At 44.4% G+C, this 19,314-nt stretch overlaps 1 protein-coding gene across 1 annotated transcript in view; it reads right to left on the bottom strand.

Annotated features, from left to right (window-relative positions):
- The window catches only part of LOC138634401 (homeobox protein Meis1), a 76,990-nt gene that overhangs the window by 17,500 nt on the left and 40,176 nt on the right, over nt 1-19,314 (bottom strand). The window contains exon 9 of the mRNA XM_069721308.1: nt 1,351-1,427. Coding sequence (XP_069577409.1) covers nt 1,351-1,427 — 77 coding nt within the window. The remainder of the gene's footprint in view (nt 1-1,350; nt 1,428-19,314) is intronic.

Here is a 19,314-nt window from a genome sequence, read left to right as displayed (position 1 = left end):
CTCTCTTTCTCTTCATCTATTTTTCACTCCGTCTGACTCTTTAACCCTCCCTCTCTACTCATGCTTCTCTTTGGCTTTTTCTGCAGTCTCCACTTTCATGCTCGTACCTTTCGACTGATACTTTCAAGGATTATTTTTAAGGGCTGCTCAGATCAAACACCCTCTGCCTGGCCCTTTGCCTCGGTTGCCCAGACTCCAGCCCCTTTAATTAGACATGGCTAATAACACTAAGCATGTGCTGATAGCCATCTCTCTGATAAGACTAGTGGTACAAGGACATAGGGCCCCTTTCTACCTTTTACAGCATTACCTAAGGTTAAAATGGATAGTTAGCAACCTTATTTTATGGCCCCAGCCCGTCACACTTGTGCCCAATTAACAGGCTACTGGGCACTTACAGAGCAGTAATGTACAAACGCAGGCTACCAATGAGTCTGTCCACTTCCAAGCTAGGATCGTTGCAAACAAGGACAACTTCAAATGTTAAATGCATTATGAAAAAGTACTCCATCATAATAATGTATGGTCGATGGAAACACCAATAGAATGAGTTTTAACAGAATAATGGTCTTAAGGTAATTTTGAGCTATAGTTATAGTGACAAAAAGTACCTACACTTCTTGGTGGTTTCTATTTTTAATCAAAATTTTGAAGTGTTGCTTTTGTATTGGTTTACTTTTTAAAAGTGCATTTGTGTAGAGATGTCATTGTCAGTTGCAGAAGTATAGCCAAACCATCTCTTTAAAAAGTAATGTGGAGGATAAAAAGAGGTGCACAAACTGAAAAAAATTGACAATTTTACGAGCAAAGAATAAATATTGGACGTGGTGCGCACCACCAAATTAAAACAAATGTTGATCACACTAAAAATTGATGCTGCAAAAAGCCGCAAACCCCCAAATAAAGTCAGTCAAAGTCAAACCCTATAGTTAGTCTCAGAGCAACCACTTTCCAAGTAATCATTCTTGTATAACTTGTGCATGTTGGATGATTTTATTGGATGTTTTCAGCCAGTAGTTTGACTCTTAATTAACATGGATGCTCATGTTTGGGCTGAGTTGGGCTGTTGGTTTGGAAAATCACTCCAGGCCATATCTCTTTAGATGGATTGATCTCGGTGAGGATGATTCGGTAAGTGGTGTGTGTGTGTGTGTGTGTGTGTGTGTGTGTGTGTGTGTGTGTGTGTGTGTGTGTGTGTGTGTGTGTGTGTGTGTGTGTGTGTGTGTGTGTGTGTGTCTGCCAGAAAATAGGGGTGGAGAGGAGGCATTAATTCCAATCATTAAGAACTGGGATAGCCTGGGGGGTCAAACCCCCTGAAATCGATTGCATGTAAACTCCGATATGACTTACCAGTTGTTCACTTGTAGGATGGTGAGGCCCGTGTCTTGCGCCAGCTGTTTCTTCTGTTCTTCTGATGGGTAGGGATGCTGCGGCGGAGAAAAGACAACACGTATGAAATAAAAGGCTGCAAATTGTTTGATGAAGCTTCCTGTTTTTTGTTGTTGTTGTTTTGTTTAGGTTTTTTTTTGTTTTGTTTAGGTTGTTTGTTTTTTTTGGGGGGGGGGGGGGTGATGTGCCTTTTAGTAGAGAAGGAGATGTTGCAGGGCACAGGTTACACACACACAGTCACACACATGAAAACCACACGGCGTAATGAGAGGTAGAAAATGAGATGTGTGCTCAGGCTCATTGGTGCGTAGGTGTCGGTATGTGCCTGTGAATTGGAGGAGTGTAACATTGTTTCACCCTCCAACTGGCAGAAATTTGGATATTATCATTAGATTAAATGACTAGCTGAGGTGCCGCGGTGTCATTGTAGGGGGGCTACAATGAAGCTGGTACTCAAAAAAAGGACAAAACCTGGAGGGTTTTCTGTACTTAAGGTTGTACAGTAAAAGAAAGGAGTCCACCAAAAAGGCCAATTTAACAGAGTGACGTTATTGTACCAGCTTCAATGACGATAAAAGCAACCAGCAGCAGTAAAAAAAAAAAAAAAAAAAAAACACGATTTTACCTCCTCTTGTCTGTATTCCATCGGGTTAATGTTACATATTCCCCACTCACTGATTACATATGCAGCGGGGTGAAAGGGGGGCCGCCGACGCGAATATATTTGTGTAAGAGGCTGCCTAATTACCAGAGCTGGTTCTCCACTTCACTTAACTTTCTAATTGGCTTGCCTTTTTGGCTGCCATTAATTACAAGATTTCATATTCCATTAATGATCGTGGAGAGGTGTGTGTGTGTGGGGGGGAGGGGGTGAGGGGTTTAAGGTGCACACACACTCGCACATACTTACTGTATTTTCACAAAGAGACTCTTAAAGTAAACTCTGATTTCATTTTTTTTTTTTTTATCTTAACTCAATATTTTTAATCAAGTTTCATCTCTCTTTTCGACGCTGACACTTAAAATTTTGTTCATTAATGTAATGATTTCTATATATTTATTTATTAGTTTGAGGACTAATAAACGACACATGAATGCATGAGAAACAACAGCTCACTTGTTGGAAGGGCGACTTCAAGCCCAGTTTCTTAATATAAACCGCTGGCTGCACCCCTCCCCCCACCCCTCCCCACCTCCCCCCTCGCTCCTCAACCCTCCTCAAGAAGCCAGCTGAGAACAGTTAAAGTCGAGCCACCTGTTTAAATATATAGAATGAAAAAACTGGATAAATGTAAAACTTGGGGAGTGTGTTGATTTATATTGGAGTGTGTGTGTGTGTGTGTGTGTGTGTGTGTGTGTGTGTGTGTGTGTGTGTGTGTGTGTGTGTGTGTGTGCAGGGGGGGGGGGGGTGTCACAGTTGCACGGAGCCTTGTTCATGGAGGACAATGTGCTGTTCATGACTGAGACAAGACACGGACTGTGCTGAAAACCATACGCAGGCCATAAAAGAGGAGAAGAGGAGGGAAGAGAAGGAGAGCAGGGGAGAGAATAGATTGTTGAAAGGACAGCGCTAACTGGACATGTACATGTTCCAAAATACTGACTATACATTTAGGCACGAGAGACCAGACACAAAAAATAACAAATAACAGAAAATACCGCTGAATTTAGGTCTGTATTACTTCAAACAATTAAAAACGTGTTTTAGGTTACTTGAACTTTCTTAAAACTCTAGGCAAAGAGCACAACTTAAGGTTACTGACAGCACTTACTTAATTAATACCCATATTATGGTGACCATCAATGAGCCCCACACATGTCTACTGTATAATATATGCAGTATGTCTAACAAGACGACACACTCTTGATAGTCAATCAGACGTGTAAAATCACTGCGGCGCCAGCTTTTTTATTTTTTCATGACGTTTTTTTTCAGTGCATAATGAACAGGATTGTGTTTAATGCTGGGAAGACCCAGCAGAGAGAGAGGAGACAGATTTTTCCCAGCCTTCCCTTGTCCATGTGATTGGTTGCAGGGGAATGGGAACACAAGGAGGCTAATTTCATGCACTAAGTTATAATTGCATTGTCGCCTCTGGCCAAATTTGTGTCCACTTCTTCCCTACAACCATTTTTGTGTGACTTTATTTGTGTGCGCGTGCGTGCGTGCACATACACATGGGAACTGTCCATCCATTCATATACAGTACTGTGTGTGTGTGTGTGTGTGTGTGTGTGTGTGTGTGTGTGTGTGTGTGTGTGTGTGTGTGTGTGTGTGTGTGTGTGTGTGTGTGTGTGTGTGTGTGTGTGTGTGTGTGTGTGTGTGTGTGTGTGTGTGTGTGTGTCTGCGTGCCTATCTTCAATATAGTAGAGACGGATCAGATAATATTAAAATAACTGCAGCAAATCTGGGGCGCCACTTGCCCGCCTATGCATGTGCGTGTGAGAGTCTGTGCATGTGTGTGTGTGTGTGTGTGTGTGTGTGTGTGTGTGTGTGTGTGTGTGTGTGTGTGTGTGTGTGTGTGTGTGTGTGTGTGTGTGTGTGTGTGCGTGTGCGCGTGCGCTGACAGTGAGAAAACATTATTCTTTAGGGCTTGTGTCATCTGACATCTTGACGCATGTTTTGCATGTAGAAAGCCACACACACACACACTCACTGGTGACATCTTCATCAGCCAATCACGTGAAAATGCATCTTTAAAGTCGTTCTTCTCAACAAACGAAGCTGATTGAACATGAAAAGATCAATGTGTCCATTCTACGTGCCGTAGATCTAGGGAAGCAGGAGTGTTTGCCTCGTGATATCGGGGGGCTGCAGCCACGCCGGGGGCCACAATACAGCACAAATACACCGTTTCATGCTTCCCTCCCTCTGAGCTACCGAGCAGACACACACACACACACACACACACACACACACACACACACACACAGCCAGATACTGTGTACACAACTAGTCACACACACAGACAGACACACAAGCAATATCAGCCTCAGACAGTTGCGGGAGAAAAATTAACACGCTTGTTTCAGTGTGATTTCTTCGAAACACACGCTGCCAGCGGTGAAATGTTACATGTATATTTATTCAAGTACATAAATAAGAACGAGGTTGAAGTGCAATTATTATACGATTAATGGCGACATACCTAACAGTGTATCAAATGGGTAAAAATCAGTTAGTGAGAATAATATCATTACATTATAGTGGTGGGGGTTATTTAATGGATAATTCATATTTTTTACTTTTGGCACCTAAAAGTATTTTTTTTTCTGACAACTTTTAGGCCTTTTAATGGTAACTGTGTGTTATTACATTGTAAAGTAGCGGGTTTTTACCGAGAAAAGATTCTTCACAAGTTTTCACATTTAAATAGTACACACTTAATGTCGGCGTTACGAGGAAGAGATGTCCGGGAAGCCAGTACATCCGAACTGTTTTTGTCCTCCTTTTTTTTTTCAAAACCTCCAAATTAGCTTCTATCTGTCAAAACACTGTGATTTAGTCTCTCCCTCGGCAACAAGTCGCCCAGTTTTAATATTGTCTGTGAGTGATTCTGGTGTCTTAACGGCCTTTGGCTGTGGTTCAGCGGGTTGAGAGAGAGAGGGAGGGAGAGAGACAGAGAAAGGCCCTTAGTGAGAAAAGCAATAACATGTTCTTTAAAAGAGCAGATGGAAAGTTTCTGCGCATCCTTCCCTCCCTTCCCTCTTCCCTCCGCCTATCTTAATGATATGTCTTCTCCAAATATACAACTCCTTTCATGAGAATTTCCACCCTGCTCGCTGCTCTCTGCTGGGCCCTGAGCATGTCGGTGCCAGGAGGGGTGTGTGTTTTTCCTTCTTTCATTTCTGCGTCTTATCAATCCGAGTGTGTGTGTGTGTGTGTGTGTGTGTGTGTGTGTGTGTGTGTGTGTGTGTGTGTGTGTGTGTGTGTGTGTGTGTGTGTGCGTGCGTGCGTGCGTGTGTGTGTGTGTGTGTGTGTGTGTGTGTCTGTTGTGTGTGTGTCTGTTGTGTGTTGCGTGTGTCCATTCCAGTCACAGATTTTGCTTTTTGAAATAATCTGTGTGCAGACATGAGTGTGTGTGCTTGCTCTCATTTGAGCCACTGAGCTTACCAGTGCATGGTTATATGTGCGTGCGTGTGCGTGTGCGTGTGTGTGTGTGTGTGTGTGTGTGTGTGTGTGTGTGTGTGTGTGTGTGTGTGTGTGTGTGTGTGTGTGTGTGTGTGTGTGTGTGTGTGTGTGCGTGTATGTGCGTGTGCGTGCGTGGGGGTGAGTAACAAGAGCATCAGTAACATCTCCTCCCTGTCTGACCGTCTTCCTCTCTGACCTCCTCAGACAAGAACAAGAGGGGGATAGATAGAAGAAGGGAAAGAGAGGAAGAGGAAAGGAGGAGGCAGGGGAGGAGACATGGAAATGAATATCTGGGAGCCCCGGGGTTTAACAAAGAGATAAGAGCATAAATAATCAGGGAGACCCCTTTTTTAACTTCCCCCCCCCTCCCCCTCCGCCCGTCCCGTGTCTAACCCAGAAGAAAACTATTATCAGCATGAGGGGCAGAAAAATGTCAACTATTGCAATCAACCTTTCAAAATGCTATAAAAACAATAGATGTTTCCTCGTACTCAATAAAAGAATTTACAAATAACTTCAGATGGTGATAAAGGTCTGTAGAGTACATATTGTTGAATTCAAATTAAATGTAACAAAATCTTTGGAGAACTCTGGTGGAAAAATCTAAAAGTGACTTAAAGTAGCCAGACTAAATCAATAAAGATATTGGCAAAGTAATAAAAAATGTACTTTGCGGGACTTCAATTTTGGAAGTTACCTGACTCTATGCACTGTAACGATTTGGATTTTTCCTGTGTTTGAGGAACCTGAAGCTAGAGTACCTTACAATTTGGTGGTTGCCGAGCTCAAGCTCGCTTTGTATATAGACTGAGCCTTTGACCTTTACAAGACAAACTGTCCAAACAAGCTCTCAATCTCATCTGCTGGAGCAACAACTCCACAAAACTTTCACATGAAAAAGAAACCAAGTGCCTAAAGGTCACGGCTCCCTTCTTGTTTTGCGCTGTATAAAGTCTCACCTCAGTGTCTTAGTAGAAATGAGACGGGAGGAAAGAAAGAACAAGTCTGAGTCACTCTTTTGTTAGGGATGCTCCACTTCACCACGAGAGGAAGGCTATTTCAGAAATGTCCTTTCATCTGGCTGGTCTTCGCCCTTCTCTTCATCTCGCCTACTCAGCAAAAACAATGTTCTTTCCTATTGTCTGTACCCCACTCCTCAGCACACTTTGACTTTTGACGCTTTGTAATTTCACCGACATGAACACTGACAAAAAAAACAATGACAGATTTCACACTTTTGTTTGGTTCTGAATAATGGCGCCAGATTTCTTTATTTAGTAATAAATGTCATGTATCTTTATGTAAATAATTTTAATGTATACGGTACATTTTAAAACATATATATTGCGTTTTAAATCAAATCCAATGACTCCATCTCGATGTGCGTGATTACACCCCTGTTAACCAATTCACTGCGGCCACAGTCCTCTCAGTGTTCCTGCCTCAGCCATTAGCATTATGGTGTTATCATTGCATATATTTCTATTTAAAGCCGCGCTTCCCAAGCCTCTGTGCATCCCATTAAAAAGGTTTGACACGCCACATTAGCTTCAGAAAACTGAAACCATGAAACAGGATGGAGGGAGGAATAAGAGAGAGGAAAATCATATGTTGTCGTGGCTATGTGATGTCCCTAAAAAAAAAAAAAAAAAAAAAAAAAAAAAAGAAGGCCGTGACGCTGCACAAACTGTGGATGACAGACATGGGTCAGTGGTATTTTAAGATAGCTTACTTTACCACAGATGGTTGGGGTTTGCCACAAGGCACGAAGATGCCAGAGATGCAATGAGTACGGTAAACAACTTGTTAATGTACCAACCATATATTTAAGTGCAGCTACTTCTGTTATCACTGCAGTACTTTTGGTTTTTTTTGTTCAGTCAGTCCCGACACTGTGACATGAAACGACCAAGCAGGTTAAACCCCAACAACACTGTGCATGTTTACTTGACTTGCATGTGCCAGCTAAGGTAGAAGTGAACAGCCTTGACTTGGCCAGATCTGTTCCCCTCACTGTTGCCAGGTCAAATCTCCGTGGAAACCGAGCTGCCCATCAGGAATGCCTGGCGGCTAATCCGGGGGCCTTTTTGGATAGAAGGGCATCGTTGTATCATACCAAACTGTCTTTACGCAAACATACATGCAGACACACACACTCACAAACACACGGTTTACTGGAAGTGTAGCCTTGCTCCTGCCAGAAGTGTATGAGATTACCTTAAATATTTGGGGAGGCCGGCACATTGTTATGCTAACAACAGATGCCCTGAACTCTGAGCACGAGCAGACTTTAAAACAAGCGTTCCAAACTATAAGCCTGTTGTATCTCATACAACAAGCTCCAATTTCCCAAATTTTTTGCTCATTCAGTGAAAGTTTCATCCTCACTGTGTGTGTGTGTGTGTGTGTGTGTGTGTGTGTGTGTGTGTGTGTGTGTGTGTGTGTGTGTGTGTGTGTGTGTGTGTGTGTGTGTGTGTGTGTGTGTGTGTGTGTGTGTGTGTGTGTGTTCACGCTGCGCTGTGAGAGCTGCGCCATTTCAAATTCCTTTCTGTGTAGGTGGCATCGACTGACATCCCTTTGACTTCATTAGGGAGCAGGGACCCAGCAACAAAGCTGGCTCTGGGAGAAAGGGGGGATTAAAGAAAAAAAAGAAAAGGGAGTGAGAGTGAACAAAACAACAACAGAAAAAAAACAAAGCACCCCTAACCTAATTTCCTCTGATTCAAGCTGCTCCGATGCAAAATAACAAAACAGCGCAAAAACAGATCTTTTGAGAGACTCAAAATGAACCAAGTACAGGATGAGAGTTTCAGACTGCCCTCTGCAAAGTCTGTGCAAAATAAACGTCCTCCTCTTGGAGCAGGAACAGCCTCTTTTATGGTGTTGGTCTACGTTAAACCAGCTCAAAGCCTGTATGAATAATTCACCACTTTTTTTTTTTTTTTTTTTTTTCTTTCTTTTTTTCGGGGGAAACCTCGATATGTGCAAAGAAACCCCCTTTCAAACTGTTTTTGTCATTAAATCGCTCCATCTTTTCTGGAGATAAAGAAAAGGGAGGAAAAAAACAGATGTTCTTGGTTTTTTTTTCATTCATTAATGAGCATTTTCCCTCTCAAAAAACAGCTTTTGTTGATTTAGGGAAATCTCATAGCGCTCTTGCCTATGGGAATGAGATAAATCTAGTTAGCTGGTGAGGGAGAGGGGTGAAAAGTATGTCATTAAAGCTCTAGTACAAAGTGGATTAGACAATGTACGGCATCGCCAGCTTCTCCGCCGATAATGGATGATTGGTATCATTCATCGCTTCTCTAAAATTCCACGGGCGCGTAAACATAATGCGGGGCAGCAGCCGCCCACCGTAGCTGCTGCTGGGTGTGAACGATGATCCGTGTGCTTTACAGTTGGGACGGGTCTCTGGCCGGTGTGTATACTGAAGCTTGTGGCGCGTGTGCACACGACCACGTCTCCGATCTTTAACAAAGTGCTGTGTTGTTAAGTTTAGCGCAGAATGTAAAGGGTGAGGCCCGTTAACAAAGACGGAGAGCGTCGTACGTCGTGTGTGTGTGTGTGCGCGTGCGTGTGTGTGTGTGTGTGTGCGTGTGTGCGTGCGTGTGTGTGTGTGTGTGTGTACTGTCTGGTTGCTTTCACCAGGAGTGAAGGCGTGCTTCATTAGTCCTCCCTATTCCAGCTCAGGGGAGGCAAAATTTATTAAGGGGGCCGGATGTTGCACAACACCTGCTGCTGCGCTTCCCTCCGCGCAATAAAGGGAAAAGGGTGGGGGGGCGGGGGGTGGGGGTGTGCAGCATGCTAGCTAGTGCTAGTGGTAAGCGCTGCTCGTTGGACTGAGGCTGATGAGCTGGGGCTAATTCAAGGGGTGATTATGTAGTTTGCTGGACCACTAAACCTCTTTAAGCCTGTAATTACCGCCTATTTGAGCGAGGGGAGGCACTCCAAAGCAATCGGTACTTGCACCAAGCGGCGCGGAGAACGGCAGCCACAGCTGGAGGTGGGCTGCCTCGGGGGCTGCCTGGGAATGAGTGGGTGTGTAAATGGGGAGTGAGAAGGATCCACAAAGCCTCATCCCAGTCAGGTACCACAGAAAGCTGAGAGGAAAAACAGTGGGATGGATGCTGCCCCCCCCACCCCACCCCACCCCACCCCCCACGCCCTCAGAGCGCCAGCGTGCTCGCTTTAAGCTACGGTGCTCGGAGCTAGCGTCCTGGCAGTGGTCTTTGCGCTTCAAAAACAAGCGATCTCTCTTTATAGCTCCAACATACAGAGCTGGTCACGCAGGGCTGCAGAGGAACTACAGGTGCTGCTACGGGTGAGTTCAAAGCAACAAAACAAAAAACCGGCTCAAGAACAAGTAGACTTCCCAGTAGCCGCCTGAACCCTTCGGACTAAATTGTGCTTAAGCGAAGAGGCGCGTTGGATACGTGTGGTGAGAAAACCAAAGGAGCTTTTTTTTTTTTTTTAGACTCACATCCACGGCATCCAAGAGGGAATCAGATTCTCAGATTGCACCTCGACCGTGGGGGAATCCATTTCATTTCACCTGACTTTCAAGGAAATTTGACTTAACGTAATGCCACTGAAATCCGATCCCTCAGAGGAAGCAATTTGGGGACCGCAGAACATTCTAATAACCCTGGCGATATTATTATGTTATTATCATAATTACCCTTTTGCCCCCAACGTTTTAATTAGAAACTCACCGTTGCCCCTCCCACCACCCCGCTCCCCCCGGGGGGTGGAGGGGTGGTGGGAGCGAGGAAAAAAAAAAAAAAAGAACCTGAGTTGGGGGAACGCTGAAACTAGGTAAAGGTATTTCATAATTGCTCCCTCGTGCTCTTTGAAGCAGCGAGTATACGACGGAAGGAGGATGCAGCCGATGTTATTGAAAGATGAAGCTTTCGCACTCACCTCCCGCCTCTGTCTTTTCTCTGACATCTCTGTCATTCAAAGTACACCTCCTCCCTCCTTCCCCTCTGCATCCTTCAATCTCCCTATCTTTCTCACCCATCTTCACCACCACCACCATCCCCCTTCCCCCCTCCCCTCTCCTCCCTGCATCCCTCTGTTCTATATTTAGCATTTTTAGCTTAACTATCTCGGGCTGCCTCCTCTTTCCTCCCACCTGCATTTAACTCCTCTCTTTACAATTAGCTCTGATCTCTCTCCTCTTCTTGTCCTCAGCCAAATGCTTCCCTCCATTTCCCTCTCGTGCTTTATCTCTCTTCTCCCTCTTTGTCTCCAGCAGCAGAGGGGCCTTCTCCATCAGTGCACCGCTTTTACAAATCAATGACTTAATCTGTCGTAACAAACAAGCGAGCAGCACCCTCAGCCCGGCTCACGTCCCCTCTGATATTGCTAACACCACAACCGAGTGCCTCGGAGAGAGTAGAAGGAGTAATGGGAGAAGGAAGCCGGCAAAATACGGGACGTAGGGCGAGATATGCTGCGGTACAAAGGAGAGAACGGGTTAGAGAACGTAGAGCCAATGGAAAGACATGAGGAGCAGGAGGAGCATGAACACTTTTAGAAGACAACTGAAAGAAAGGTAAGACGGTGAAAAATGACAGCGTGTGTGCGTTGGTGCAGGTTTTCCCAGCATATCTTCTCAGCCGTCAGCTTTGTCCAACTCCTCTACCATGAGTTATTGCCTGTCTGCATTCACCACCTGGTTCACTAGCTATGATTTCCTTCACTCCACTGGACACACAAGTAGACACACCACAGAAAATACACACACACACACACACACGTCCACATGCACCCCCCGCCCCCCACCTCCACACACACACACATATATAGGGGCACCTTGGGTCAGCTGGCCAAGTGTAAACACACGACCAGCCCATGACCATACCTTCAAAGCCACCTGCCTCTAATCTATCATGAGTCTTACAGTGTTTTATGCACTCAAAAAAAAAAAAAAAAAACCTTCCACGACAAAATTATAAGACGAGGAGGTGTAAAATGATGAGGACATCACAGGATCTCATGTATAAATCATAGCGCACTCCCCAATGCCTTTGAAACAGCACAAGTGCGCCAATATTGCTATGATATCATGGTTCAAGGCCATTAAAATGTAAGGCAACGCAGCTGTACATTACGGGGAAAAAAATGAAATGAGAGGGAGTCATGGAAGAGAGGAGGAGGAGGAGGAGAGAGGAGTCAGAGAGGCAGAAGGCATGCATAAAAGATAGGAGACCCTTACGGTTTTTTGGAAAGAAGTGTTTTGTCTGAGAGGGAGACGGAGCGATGGGGAAAGAGAGAGGGGTTCACGCATGGAAGAGAATACAAGTGGGAGGAACTGAATTGATAAATTAGTTCAGCCAACGCACAAACTGATTACCACAATGGCAAAGCCACAGCACCGAGCACACGCATGGGATGAGACACAAAGGCACGCACACACTCCCTCAGCATTTACAAAAGAGACATGAAGCTGACACATACAAATAACAGCACAACTGCATATGCAATCGCGCACAGCTGCACGCACGAAAGCGCACACACACACACACACACACACAAATGTATCTAGGGCAAGCTGCTGCAGTTGCTGTAAGTAAAAGGTATTGAGCTGCTGACTCCAGCCTGAAAATATCCCACAATCCTCTGGATCGCCAAACACAGCCTAATGGATAATGGCTAACAGCTAGCGCTAATGTGATTTCACACTTAGCAGAGTTAATATATCACTGCCTGAACAAAATGATGCTACACACAGAGGCTATGCTAAACTCTGTTTCTTGAAAGCTGCTGAACATTTGTCAGTGTTAAACAACAACAAAAAAATATATTCAGGAGGTTTTTGTATTTGCTTCCAGTGAGAATGAGACGCCAGCGTCGCTAATCTGCATTGGATGGAAGCATTTCATCGAGTTAACCACAGACTTATGACAATATTTTTCCCTGACTCGACCAAACGTCAACTTGCCACTCACTCTCCAATAAATTCCATAGAGATGGTGGGGAACTCCACACCCCACCCAGCCGCTGACGTCATTCCTGTGGGCCTATGTAGAAGTGTGTGTGTGTGTGTGTGTGTGTGTGTGTGTGTGTGTGTGTGTGTGTGTGTGTGTGTGTGTGTGTGTGTGTGTGTGTGTGTGTGTGTGTGTGTGTGTGTGTGTGTGTGTGTGTGTGTGTGTGTGCGTGTCCTGTATATGTTTTCATCTGTGTGTCTGTGTGCGAGAGTGTGAGAGTGAGCCTCTTCTCTGGATTTACAGATCATTGTAAAATGATTGGTGGGTACCAAACCAAGAATGGTTTCACATATCTGAGTTACTGGGCCTGTATCCACTCAGTACACACATTTACACACACAAACACACCCACACACTCTTCACATACAGCTGATAATGAAAAAATTGAACTTGTGTGAAACACAGCTTCAGCACAAAGCCATCAATCATTCTGACGTACAACAATGAAACCACACACTGAACTGTTTCATAGTTTCCCAACTATGAAATTATATGAGAGTTGGGGGGAGCGGGAGGGGGACAGCAGAAGAGGGATGGCAAGGAGAAAAGACGGGACGGTAGATGGGAATAATGGTGACAAAGTATAAGGGGTCAAATTAAATTTTCCAACACCTTGATGTTTAATCTCTTTGACCCAATCACTGGATTTGAAAACATTAAAAAAAACAAAAACTAGTGAGGTTTTACTGAGCAAGAATAAGACAATTTTCTTTTCCACAAGGCCACAAATTTTGAAAATACTTTGTAAAAATGTAGTTTGTAAAAACTATACTAAAAAAGAAGCTCCTACAATTTAAACAAAAACTGGTTATCGTGTGTGTGTCGGTGTATTCTCAAAAGCCGCGGCAGAGCTCTTCTAACTCGTGTTCTCCGCTGTGCTACTGACCGACCTTGAGGGTCTGTAAAGTTCTCACGTTCTCCAGGAAACACACCGGCCTGTGACTGAAGCCAGATCTACACACACAGCACACACATGCTTACCTTGGGTCAGCATCTATGCCAGACAAGTTCAAAGGTGACTTGAATTAAAAGTTAACTGCTCTTGAGGGATTTTTAAATAGTGAGGTAAAAAGATACAAGAAGCAGAGAGAAAAACCTGGCAGAAAAAGGTTTGAAGTAAAGCACCGTCAGAAATGTTAAGAGCACTTTATAAAGGACCTGACATGGGTTTATATCTATAAATATTTGCAACGAATTGTTTAGCCTGTTTGGAGTACGAGACCAGAGGGAATATCATCATATGACAACAAATTTGAAAACAAAGAAGATCACCAATTAAGCTCACGCTAGCTGACCTTAAGAAGGTTGAATGGACAGTTTTCTCTGTCCAAGTCAAAGAACATAGTCCCTTTGTGGTATACGCTAACAACTGGCAACCGCATTTTGATTTTTCCTTTCTGTGACTGACAAATGTTTAGACTCTAAATTGACCTAATGTGATAAAACCAAGCGAGACACAAATTTTTTCCATGTCGTGCGAGATTCAACCAATGTGACTTCTATGCAGAACTCAGTTTTGGTTGGAAAGATATTATAATTTTATATTTATACAAGTTATTTAAAAAAATGTTTTTCAAGAATGCTATGTTTTACGCAGAATCAGATTCTTGGCAGAATGGAAACGTATTGGAAACCTAAACTTATGAAATGCATTACGGTGGGCGGGAGGTCTAAAGAAATGTATGTAAACCATATCCGTAGCAAGGTAGGGGAATACTACTACTAGTATATTGAGTTCAAATAAAGACAAAAATTTGAATTAACCAACAAAAAACAATTAATACCAAATTTTGCCACTATTTCAGCAAAGCAGTGTGTCTATTCTGAGCTGCAAACATGTGCCGTGTGTGAGTCTTTCTAGTCTCCATCTACTGTATCCCTCTTTCCATCTGTTCATCCACTCATCCATCCATCATTCCATCCATCAATCATGACACAGATGGCCTTTCAGGAGTCTGTGTCAGGGCCTGATGTCTTCCCTCTGCCCCTCCATGCCATTACCCCCACGTTACACACATACATATACACACTCACACCTCCTGACCCCCCCCCTGCACCTCCACCAGATGGACCGGTCGAACTATCTCCCACTACCAAGAGCGACTGTCCACCCATTTGGCATAGATGGATCATCGGCCGATCAGCTTTTAATATACATGCTAAAACAAAACTCACGAATGTCCCGAATGAGACGGTTGCAAAGTGTGAGCGTGTGAGTGGCGAGTCTGTTTGTCTGTGAGGGTCAGTCCACAAAGAGAAGCCCCCAAAAGAGAGCTGTCTGCCTTCGGTCCCTGGGGCCTGTCAAGAGGGATAATTGATGATGTTTTCATTACAAGGTGTGGGGTAATGTGGGGGTTGGAGCACAGTATGTGTGTGTGTGTGTGTGTGTGTGTGTGTGTGTGTGTGTGTGTGTGTGTGTGTGTGTGTGTGTGTGTGTGTGTGTGTGTGTGTGTGTGTGTGTGTGTGTGTGTGTGTGTGTGTGTGTGTGTGTCTGTAGTGGGGGTAGGCAGGTTGACTCAGCTGCCTCCTCTTTGACACCAACCACTCCTGCGATTGGTACGGACAAGTCATTGCTTCCAAATGCCCTCGTAGAAACACACACACACACACACACACACACACACACACACACACACACACACACACACACACACACACACACACACACACAGCCCATAGCCAATTCTATTCCCGGAGATAAAGTATCTGAAAGTGAATAAAAATGCTGAGACTAAGTCGAAGTTGTTCTCTTGTTTTCCCTTGCCGCTCTGTCTCGTCAGTGTCACGCCAGGCCTTTGGCAGATCTGTCCATCCGTCTGTCGTCTCTTAGGACCTCTTTGAAATCCTAATGCAGTGGCGCCTAAGATTCTGACTGCCACTTAGATTAAATTAAGACCTAATCGGAGACACCAGGCCACATAGGCCACTATATTACTTTAGTATCAAGATGGACATCAGGACTTTGTTGTCATTTATGAATAAATGAATGGAAACACATAAAAAGTCAGCTGATGTTCTTCTAAGCTGGCTCACTGATGTCTTGTCAAAGCTATTAACAAGGCGTCCTGGTGGCTTGGATGGTCAGTTTGAAATGATTTCTCATGAAAAACTTAATTTGTGCAGCAGATGACTAAGACAAACAAGTCTAACAACAATCACAGGACAGCTGTAGTCATTAAATGTGAAAAAATACATGTAATGCTGTGGTGTTCTGGATTCATTTCAATATTTGTACCGCATGTCTCCCCTGGTTCCTTCTTATCACTATAACTTGGTAATGAAGATGAAAGTGTCCAGAAATAGCCTTCGGTTGTGAGTATGAAGATAAAACCGCCCTTTCAGAAACGGGCTGCCGTGGTGGGGTCAGGGTTGCCGCGGGTGACCAGGGTGCTGACACATCCAGGCTCCAGCAATAAACAGCTGAAGAATAATGGCGTCCGAGGTAATGGCGAACTCTGACCTCAAGTTGTTGTTTTTTACCCTGCCTTCTGTTGTTTAGATGATCTCGTTTGTGTTCTGTTAGCTGAGAAGTTCAGGAATTGCTACGCCCTCAGTTTACAGCGCGAGGCAGTACATTTTCAGCAGAATTTTCATGGATTATAAAGTTGCTGTTCAATCCTGACTTAAACCACTGACATACAAGAGAAATGATCTTGCCTCTAATGTGTAGGGCACCTATCTATCCATCCATCCATCACCTCCTCTCACCCCCCCTGTGCACACCCGGTCTAGATGCCCCCACCCAAAAGGCCCACGACAGCAAGGCTCCTGGCCTCCTCTGCCAGCGCAGAAATGAATTATATCGCTTTTCACACCTGTTTCTGCTCAAACCCCCACTGCACGCTGCTGTGTTGAGAAAAAAAAGAAAGAAAAAAAAGACATATCCAAGAAAAGAGGGGGGAAAGGGGGGGGGGGGGCTCCCCCAGCTCGGCTACATCTGCGTACGCAAGCGGTTAAATTAGACTCTAATTGTATTAACGGCGGATTATGCCTTCCAGTTGGATTTTTTTTATTTTTTTTTATACTCTCTCTCTGTGCATTTTACACATTTTAAGGGGAGAAAGGAGGCAGGGGGAGAAAAAAAAAAAAAAAAAAGCAGCTCATTGAGGGTTTGCGGGTTGGCTTCTTTTATGAGCTGCGATCACGGCTGCCCCTCGTTACATTGCATCTGTGTACAAATAGGAGGGGAGGAGAGCCAGAATGAGAGAGTGTTAGTGATAATGTGTATGAGAGTGTGTGTGTGTGTGTGTGTGTGTCCCGGTCTGTGAGTATACCAATGCTAACACTCCAAATGCCAAACCCCCCCTCCTGCCTACCCTTCCTCTCCACACACACGTGCACGCACGCACACACACACACACACACACACACACACACACACACACACACACACACACACACACACACCCGTATTCAGTTTAGCAGAGCAACAATCTAAATGATTGGTGTGTGTGTGTGTGTGTGTGTGTGTGTGTGTGTGTGTGTGTGTGTGTGTGTGTGTGTGTGTGTGTGTGTGTGTGTGTGTGTGTGTGTGTGTGTGTGTGTGTGTGTGTGTGTGTGTGTAGCGGGGAGGCGGGGGTGAATTCCATCTAATTACTCTATCACATAATTTCACAAATTGCCTTTTCATAGGGGAGTGGAGAGCAGAGCACAGGGCGCGTTGGGGATTTGAGGCCTGAGCTTTCATTTACTACTCATTTCTTGTTAAATTAAACAAGAAAATACCATTTGTGTGGAAGGGGTGGGAGGTGGTGCAGGCAGGGGGTGGATTCCAACTGAACAATGTGACGGGTGGAGGAAACAGAGATTGGATAGCAGCTATTATATCTCTTTGGTGTAGCAATGAGGTAGCCCAGTCAGTTATGCAATAGGTTTAGAATTGATTTTACAACTTAAACTATTCTGTTAAACACCTTTTATTGTTATTTCTGGGGAAATGTCATCATCCACATGTTTAAGCACGTCCTTGCTGATGTCAAGCACGTGTAGAAATGAGAGCAAGGCCGATTTCTGTTATCAAACGTCCCATCGAGTCAGTCCGTAAAACCAGCTGATAACTAGTAGCTGTAACATATGTTTAATAATGGGATGTATGATGAACACAAACATCAAAATGAGATGAGGACACGAGTGGAAAAAGCCCTCCCCTCTCCTTTAATTTGGTTCGCTACCAAGTTTACAGCTGCATGTCAAGCTGGCAGTGACCTGCACGGTTCGGCCGTTGGTGACAGGCAGTAAACGCTAATGTTTTGAAGTCTCTCCAAGTCAACACGGCCAAAATTCTTCCAATGAACTTGTCCCACAAGCGTTGTCAACAACATATGAGCTCATTGGGTGTGTTGGAGAGAACTCAGTGAGCTGCAACTCTTGTCATCATCACAAATTCAATGCCACTGCTCTATCTGTCAATTCTGCCCATCACACAACAGATAGAAGCATACTTCCCAGGTCCTTTTTCTATACCTGGTACCTCTTGCCAACCTGCATATATCTACAAAACTCTGGCTTTGACCAATGTTCTGATAAAACCAGCAATCTGGGGCGTTAGAAGTTTCTCTGTTGTTGCTTTGAAATGTTTGCCTTTTTCTCCTGGAACAAGACAGGAAATTAGCATCCTTGATGGATAAGTGAGCAGAAATGTTTTCAAAACAACACAAAAAGAAAAACCAGCAGTGTAAATGCCACCTACCACCTATCCTGCTGGTGCACTCGCAGCCTCACTTTGCCACCCACCTTCCCCTTCCGCTTCGGTACAATGAGAACTCCCCTGAGGGTTCAAGTGTGAGGGCGAATAACAAAAATCCAAACTTCCACTATAGTGTGTTCTCTTCTATTATGTACAACAGACCCTGACTCACTTATTCAGGTTTGTGTGCCACATTACTGTGTGATGATGTGTCTGTGTGTGTGTGCACGGATGCATCCCTGATTGCCTAATTGGCATTGTGTCTATCTCTAAGAGGCCAGACTCACATCCTCCATCCCTCTGCGACACAAAGACGGAGCAGCTGATGACGATGCTCTGAGCCTGGACCAGCCGGCCGAGCATAGGTTGGTACCAACACAGACCGAGACGCACACTACCAGTGTAAGAGATACTGTAAATGTTTTTGCGTTGGAGGCGCGATGTGTAGCATACGTAAACACCGACATATGCTGATTAAATTAATAGTGACACTGAAGAATGATCAGTGTAAACAAATGAGACCACAGCAAGCATCTATCTGACACCAGTGGTATTGTTAATGCCAGTGTTTCTCAAAATTCAGACCACATTTCCTGTAAACAAAGATGCTGCTCCTCTCTCTGGCTGGGTTTCATTTCTGTTTGGCTTCACTGAAGAGGACAAACACATTGGAAGTGATTTTTCCATCAATTTTTTTCAGTTTACTTCAGAGATTTAAAAGCAGTTTGCACCGAAAGAGCAGCATCCTTTTTCCTGTTTTGTGCCACAAAGTAATATACCCATATGTGCCATTGTATGCCTGCATGTGCATGACAGATTTAGCTCCCCCTTTCTCTGTTGCCTGGGAGAAGAAAAAAAAGTTGATGGATCCTCCTTATCCCCCTCTTCACCTCCTCACCTTCTTCTCCTCACCCTGCTCCCTTGGCACTCACTTATATCCTTCCCACTGTTTGAGATCTAACAGGGTAGAAGCCTCCCATAAGCCCGACTCACGGTGTAATATGACACAGGAGGTGTGTTGCTGAGTGTGTGTTTCACCAGGCATGTGTGTGCTGAACTGTATTTCCACAGACAGGATGTGTGCATGTTTCAAACACCTTTCCTCTGTGGCC

This window comes from Brachyistius frenatus, unplaced genomic scaffold (genome assembly GCF_029030835.1).
Source record: "Brachyistius frenatus isolate BFR_SWC_R1_liver_20210118 unplaced genomic scaffold, ASM2903083v1 Contig_260, whole genome shotgun sequence".
Lineage (NCBI taxonomy): Eukaryota > Metazoa > Chordata > Actinopteri > Embiotocidae > Brachyistius > Brachyistius frenatus.
The sequence above is the reverse complement of the archived record's forward strand: the minus strand, read 5'-3'. Positions and strand labels throughout refer to the sequence as shown.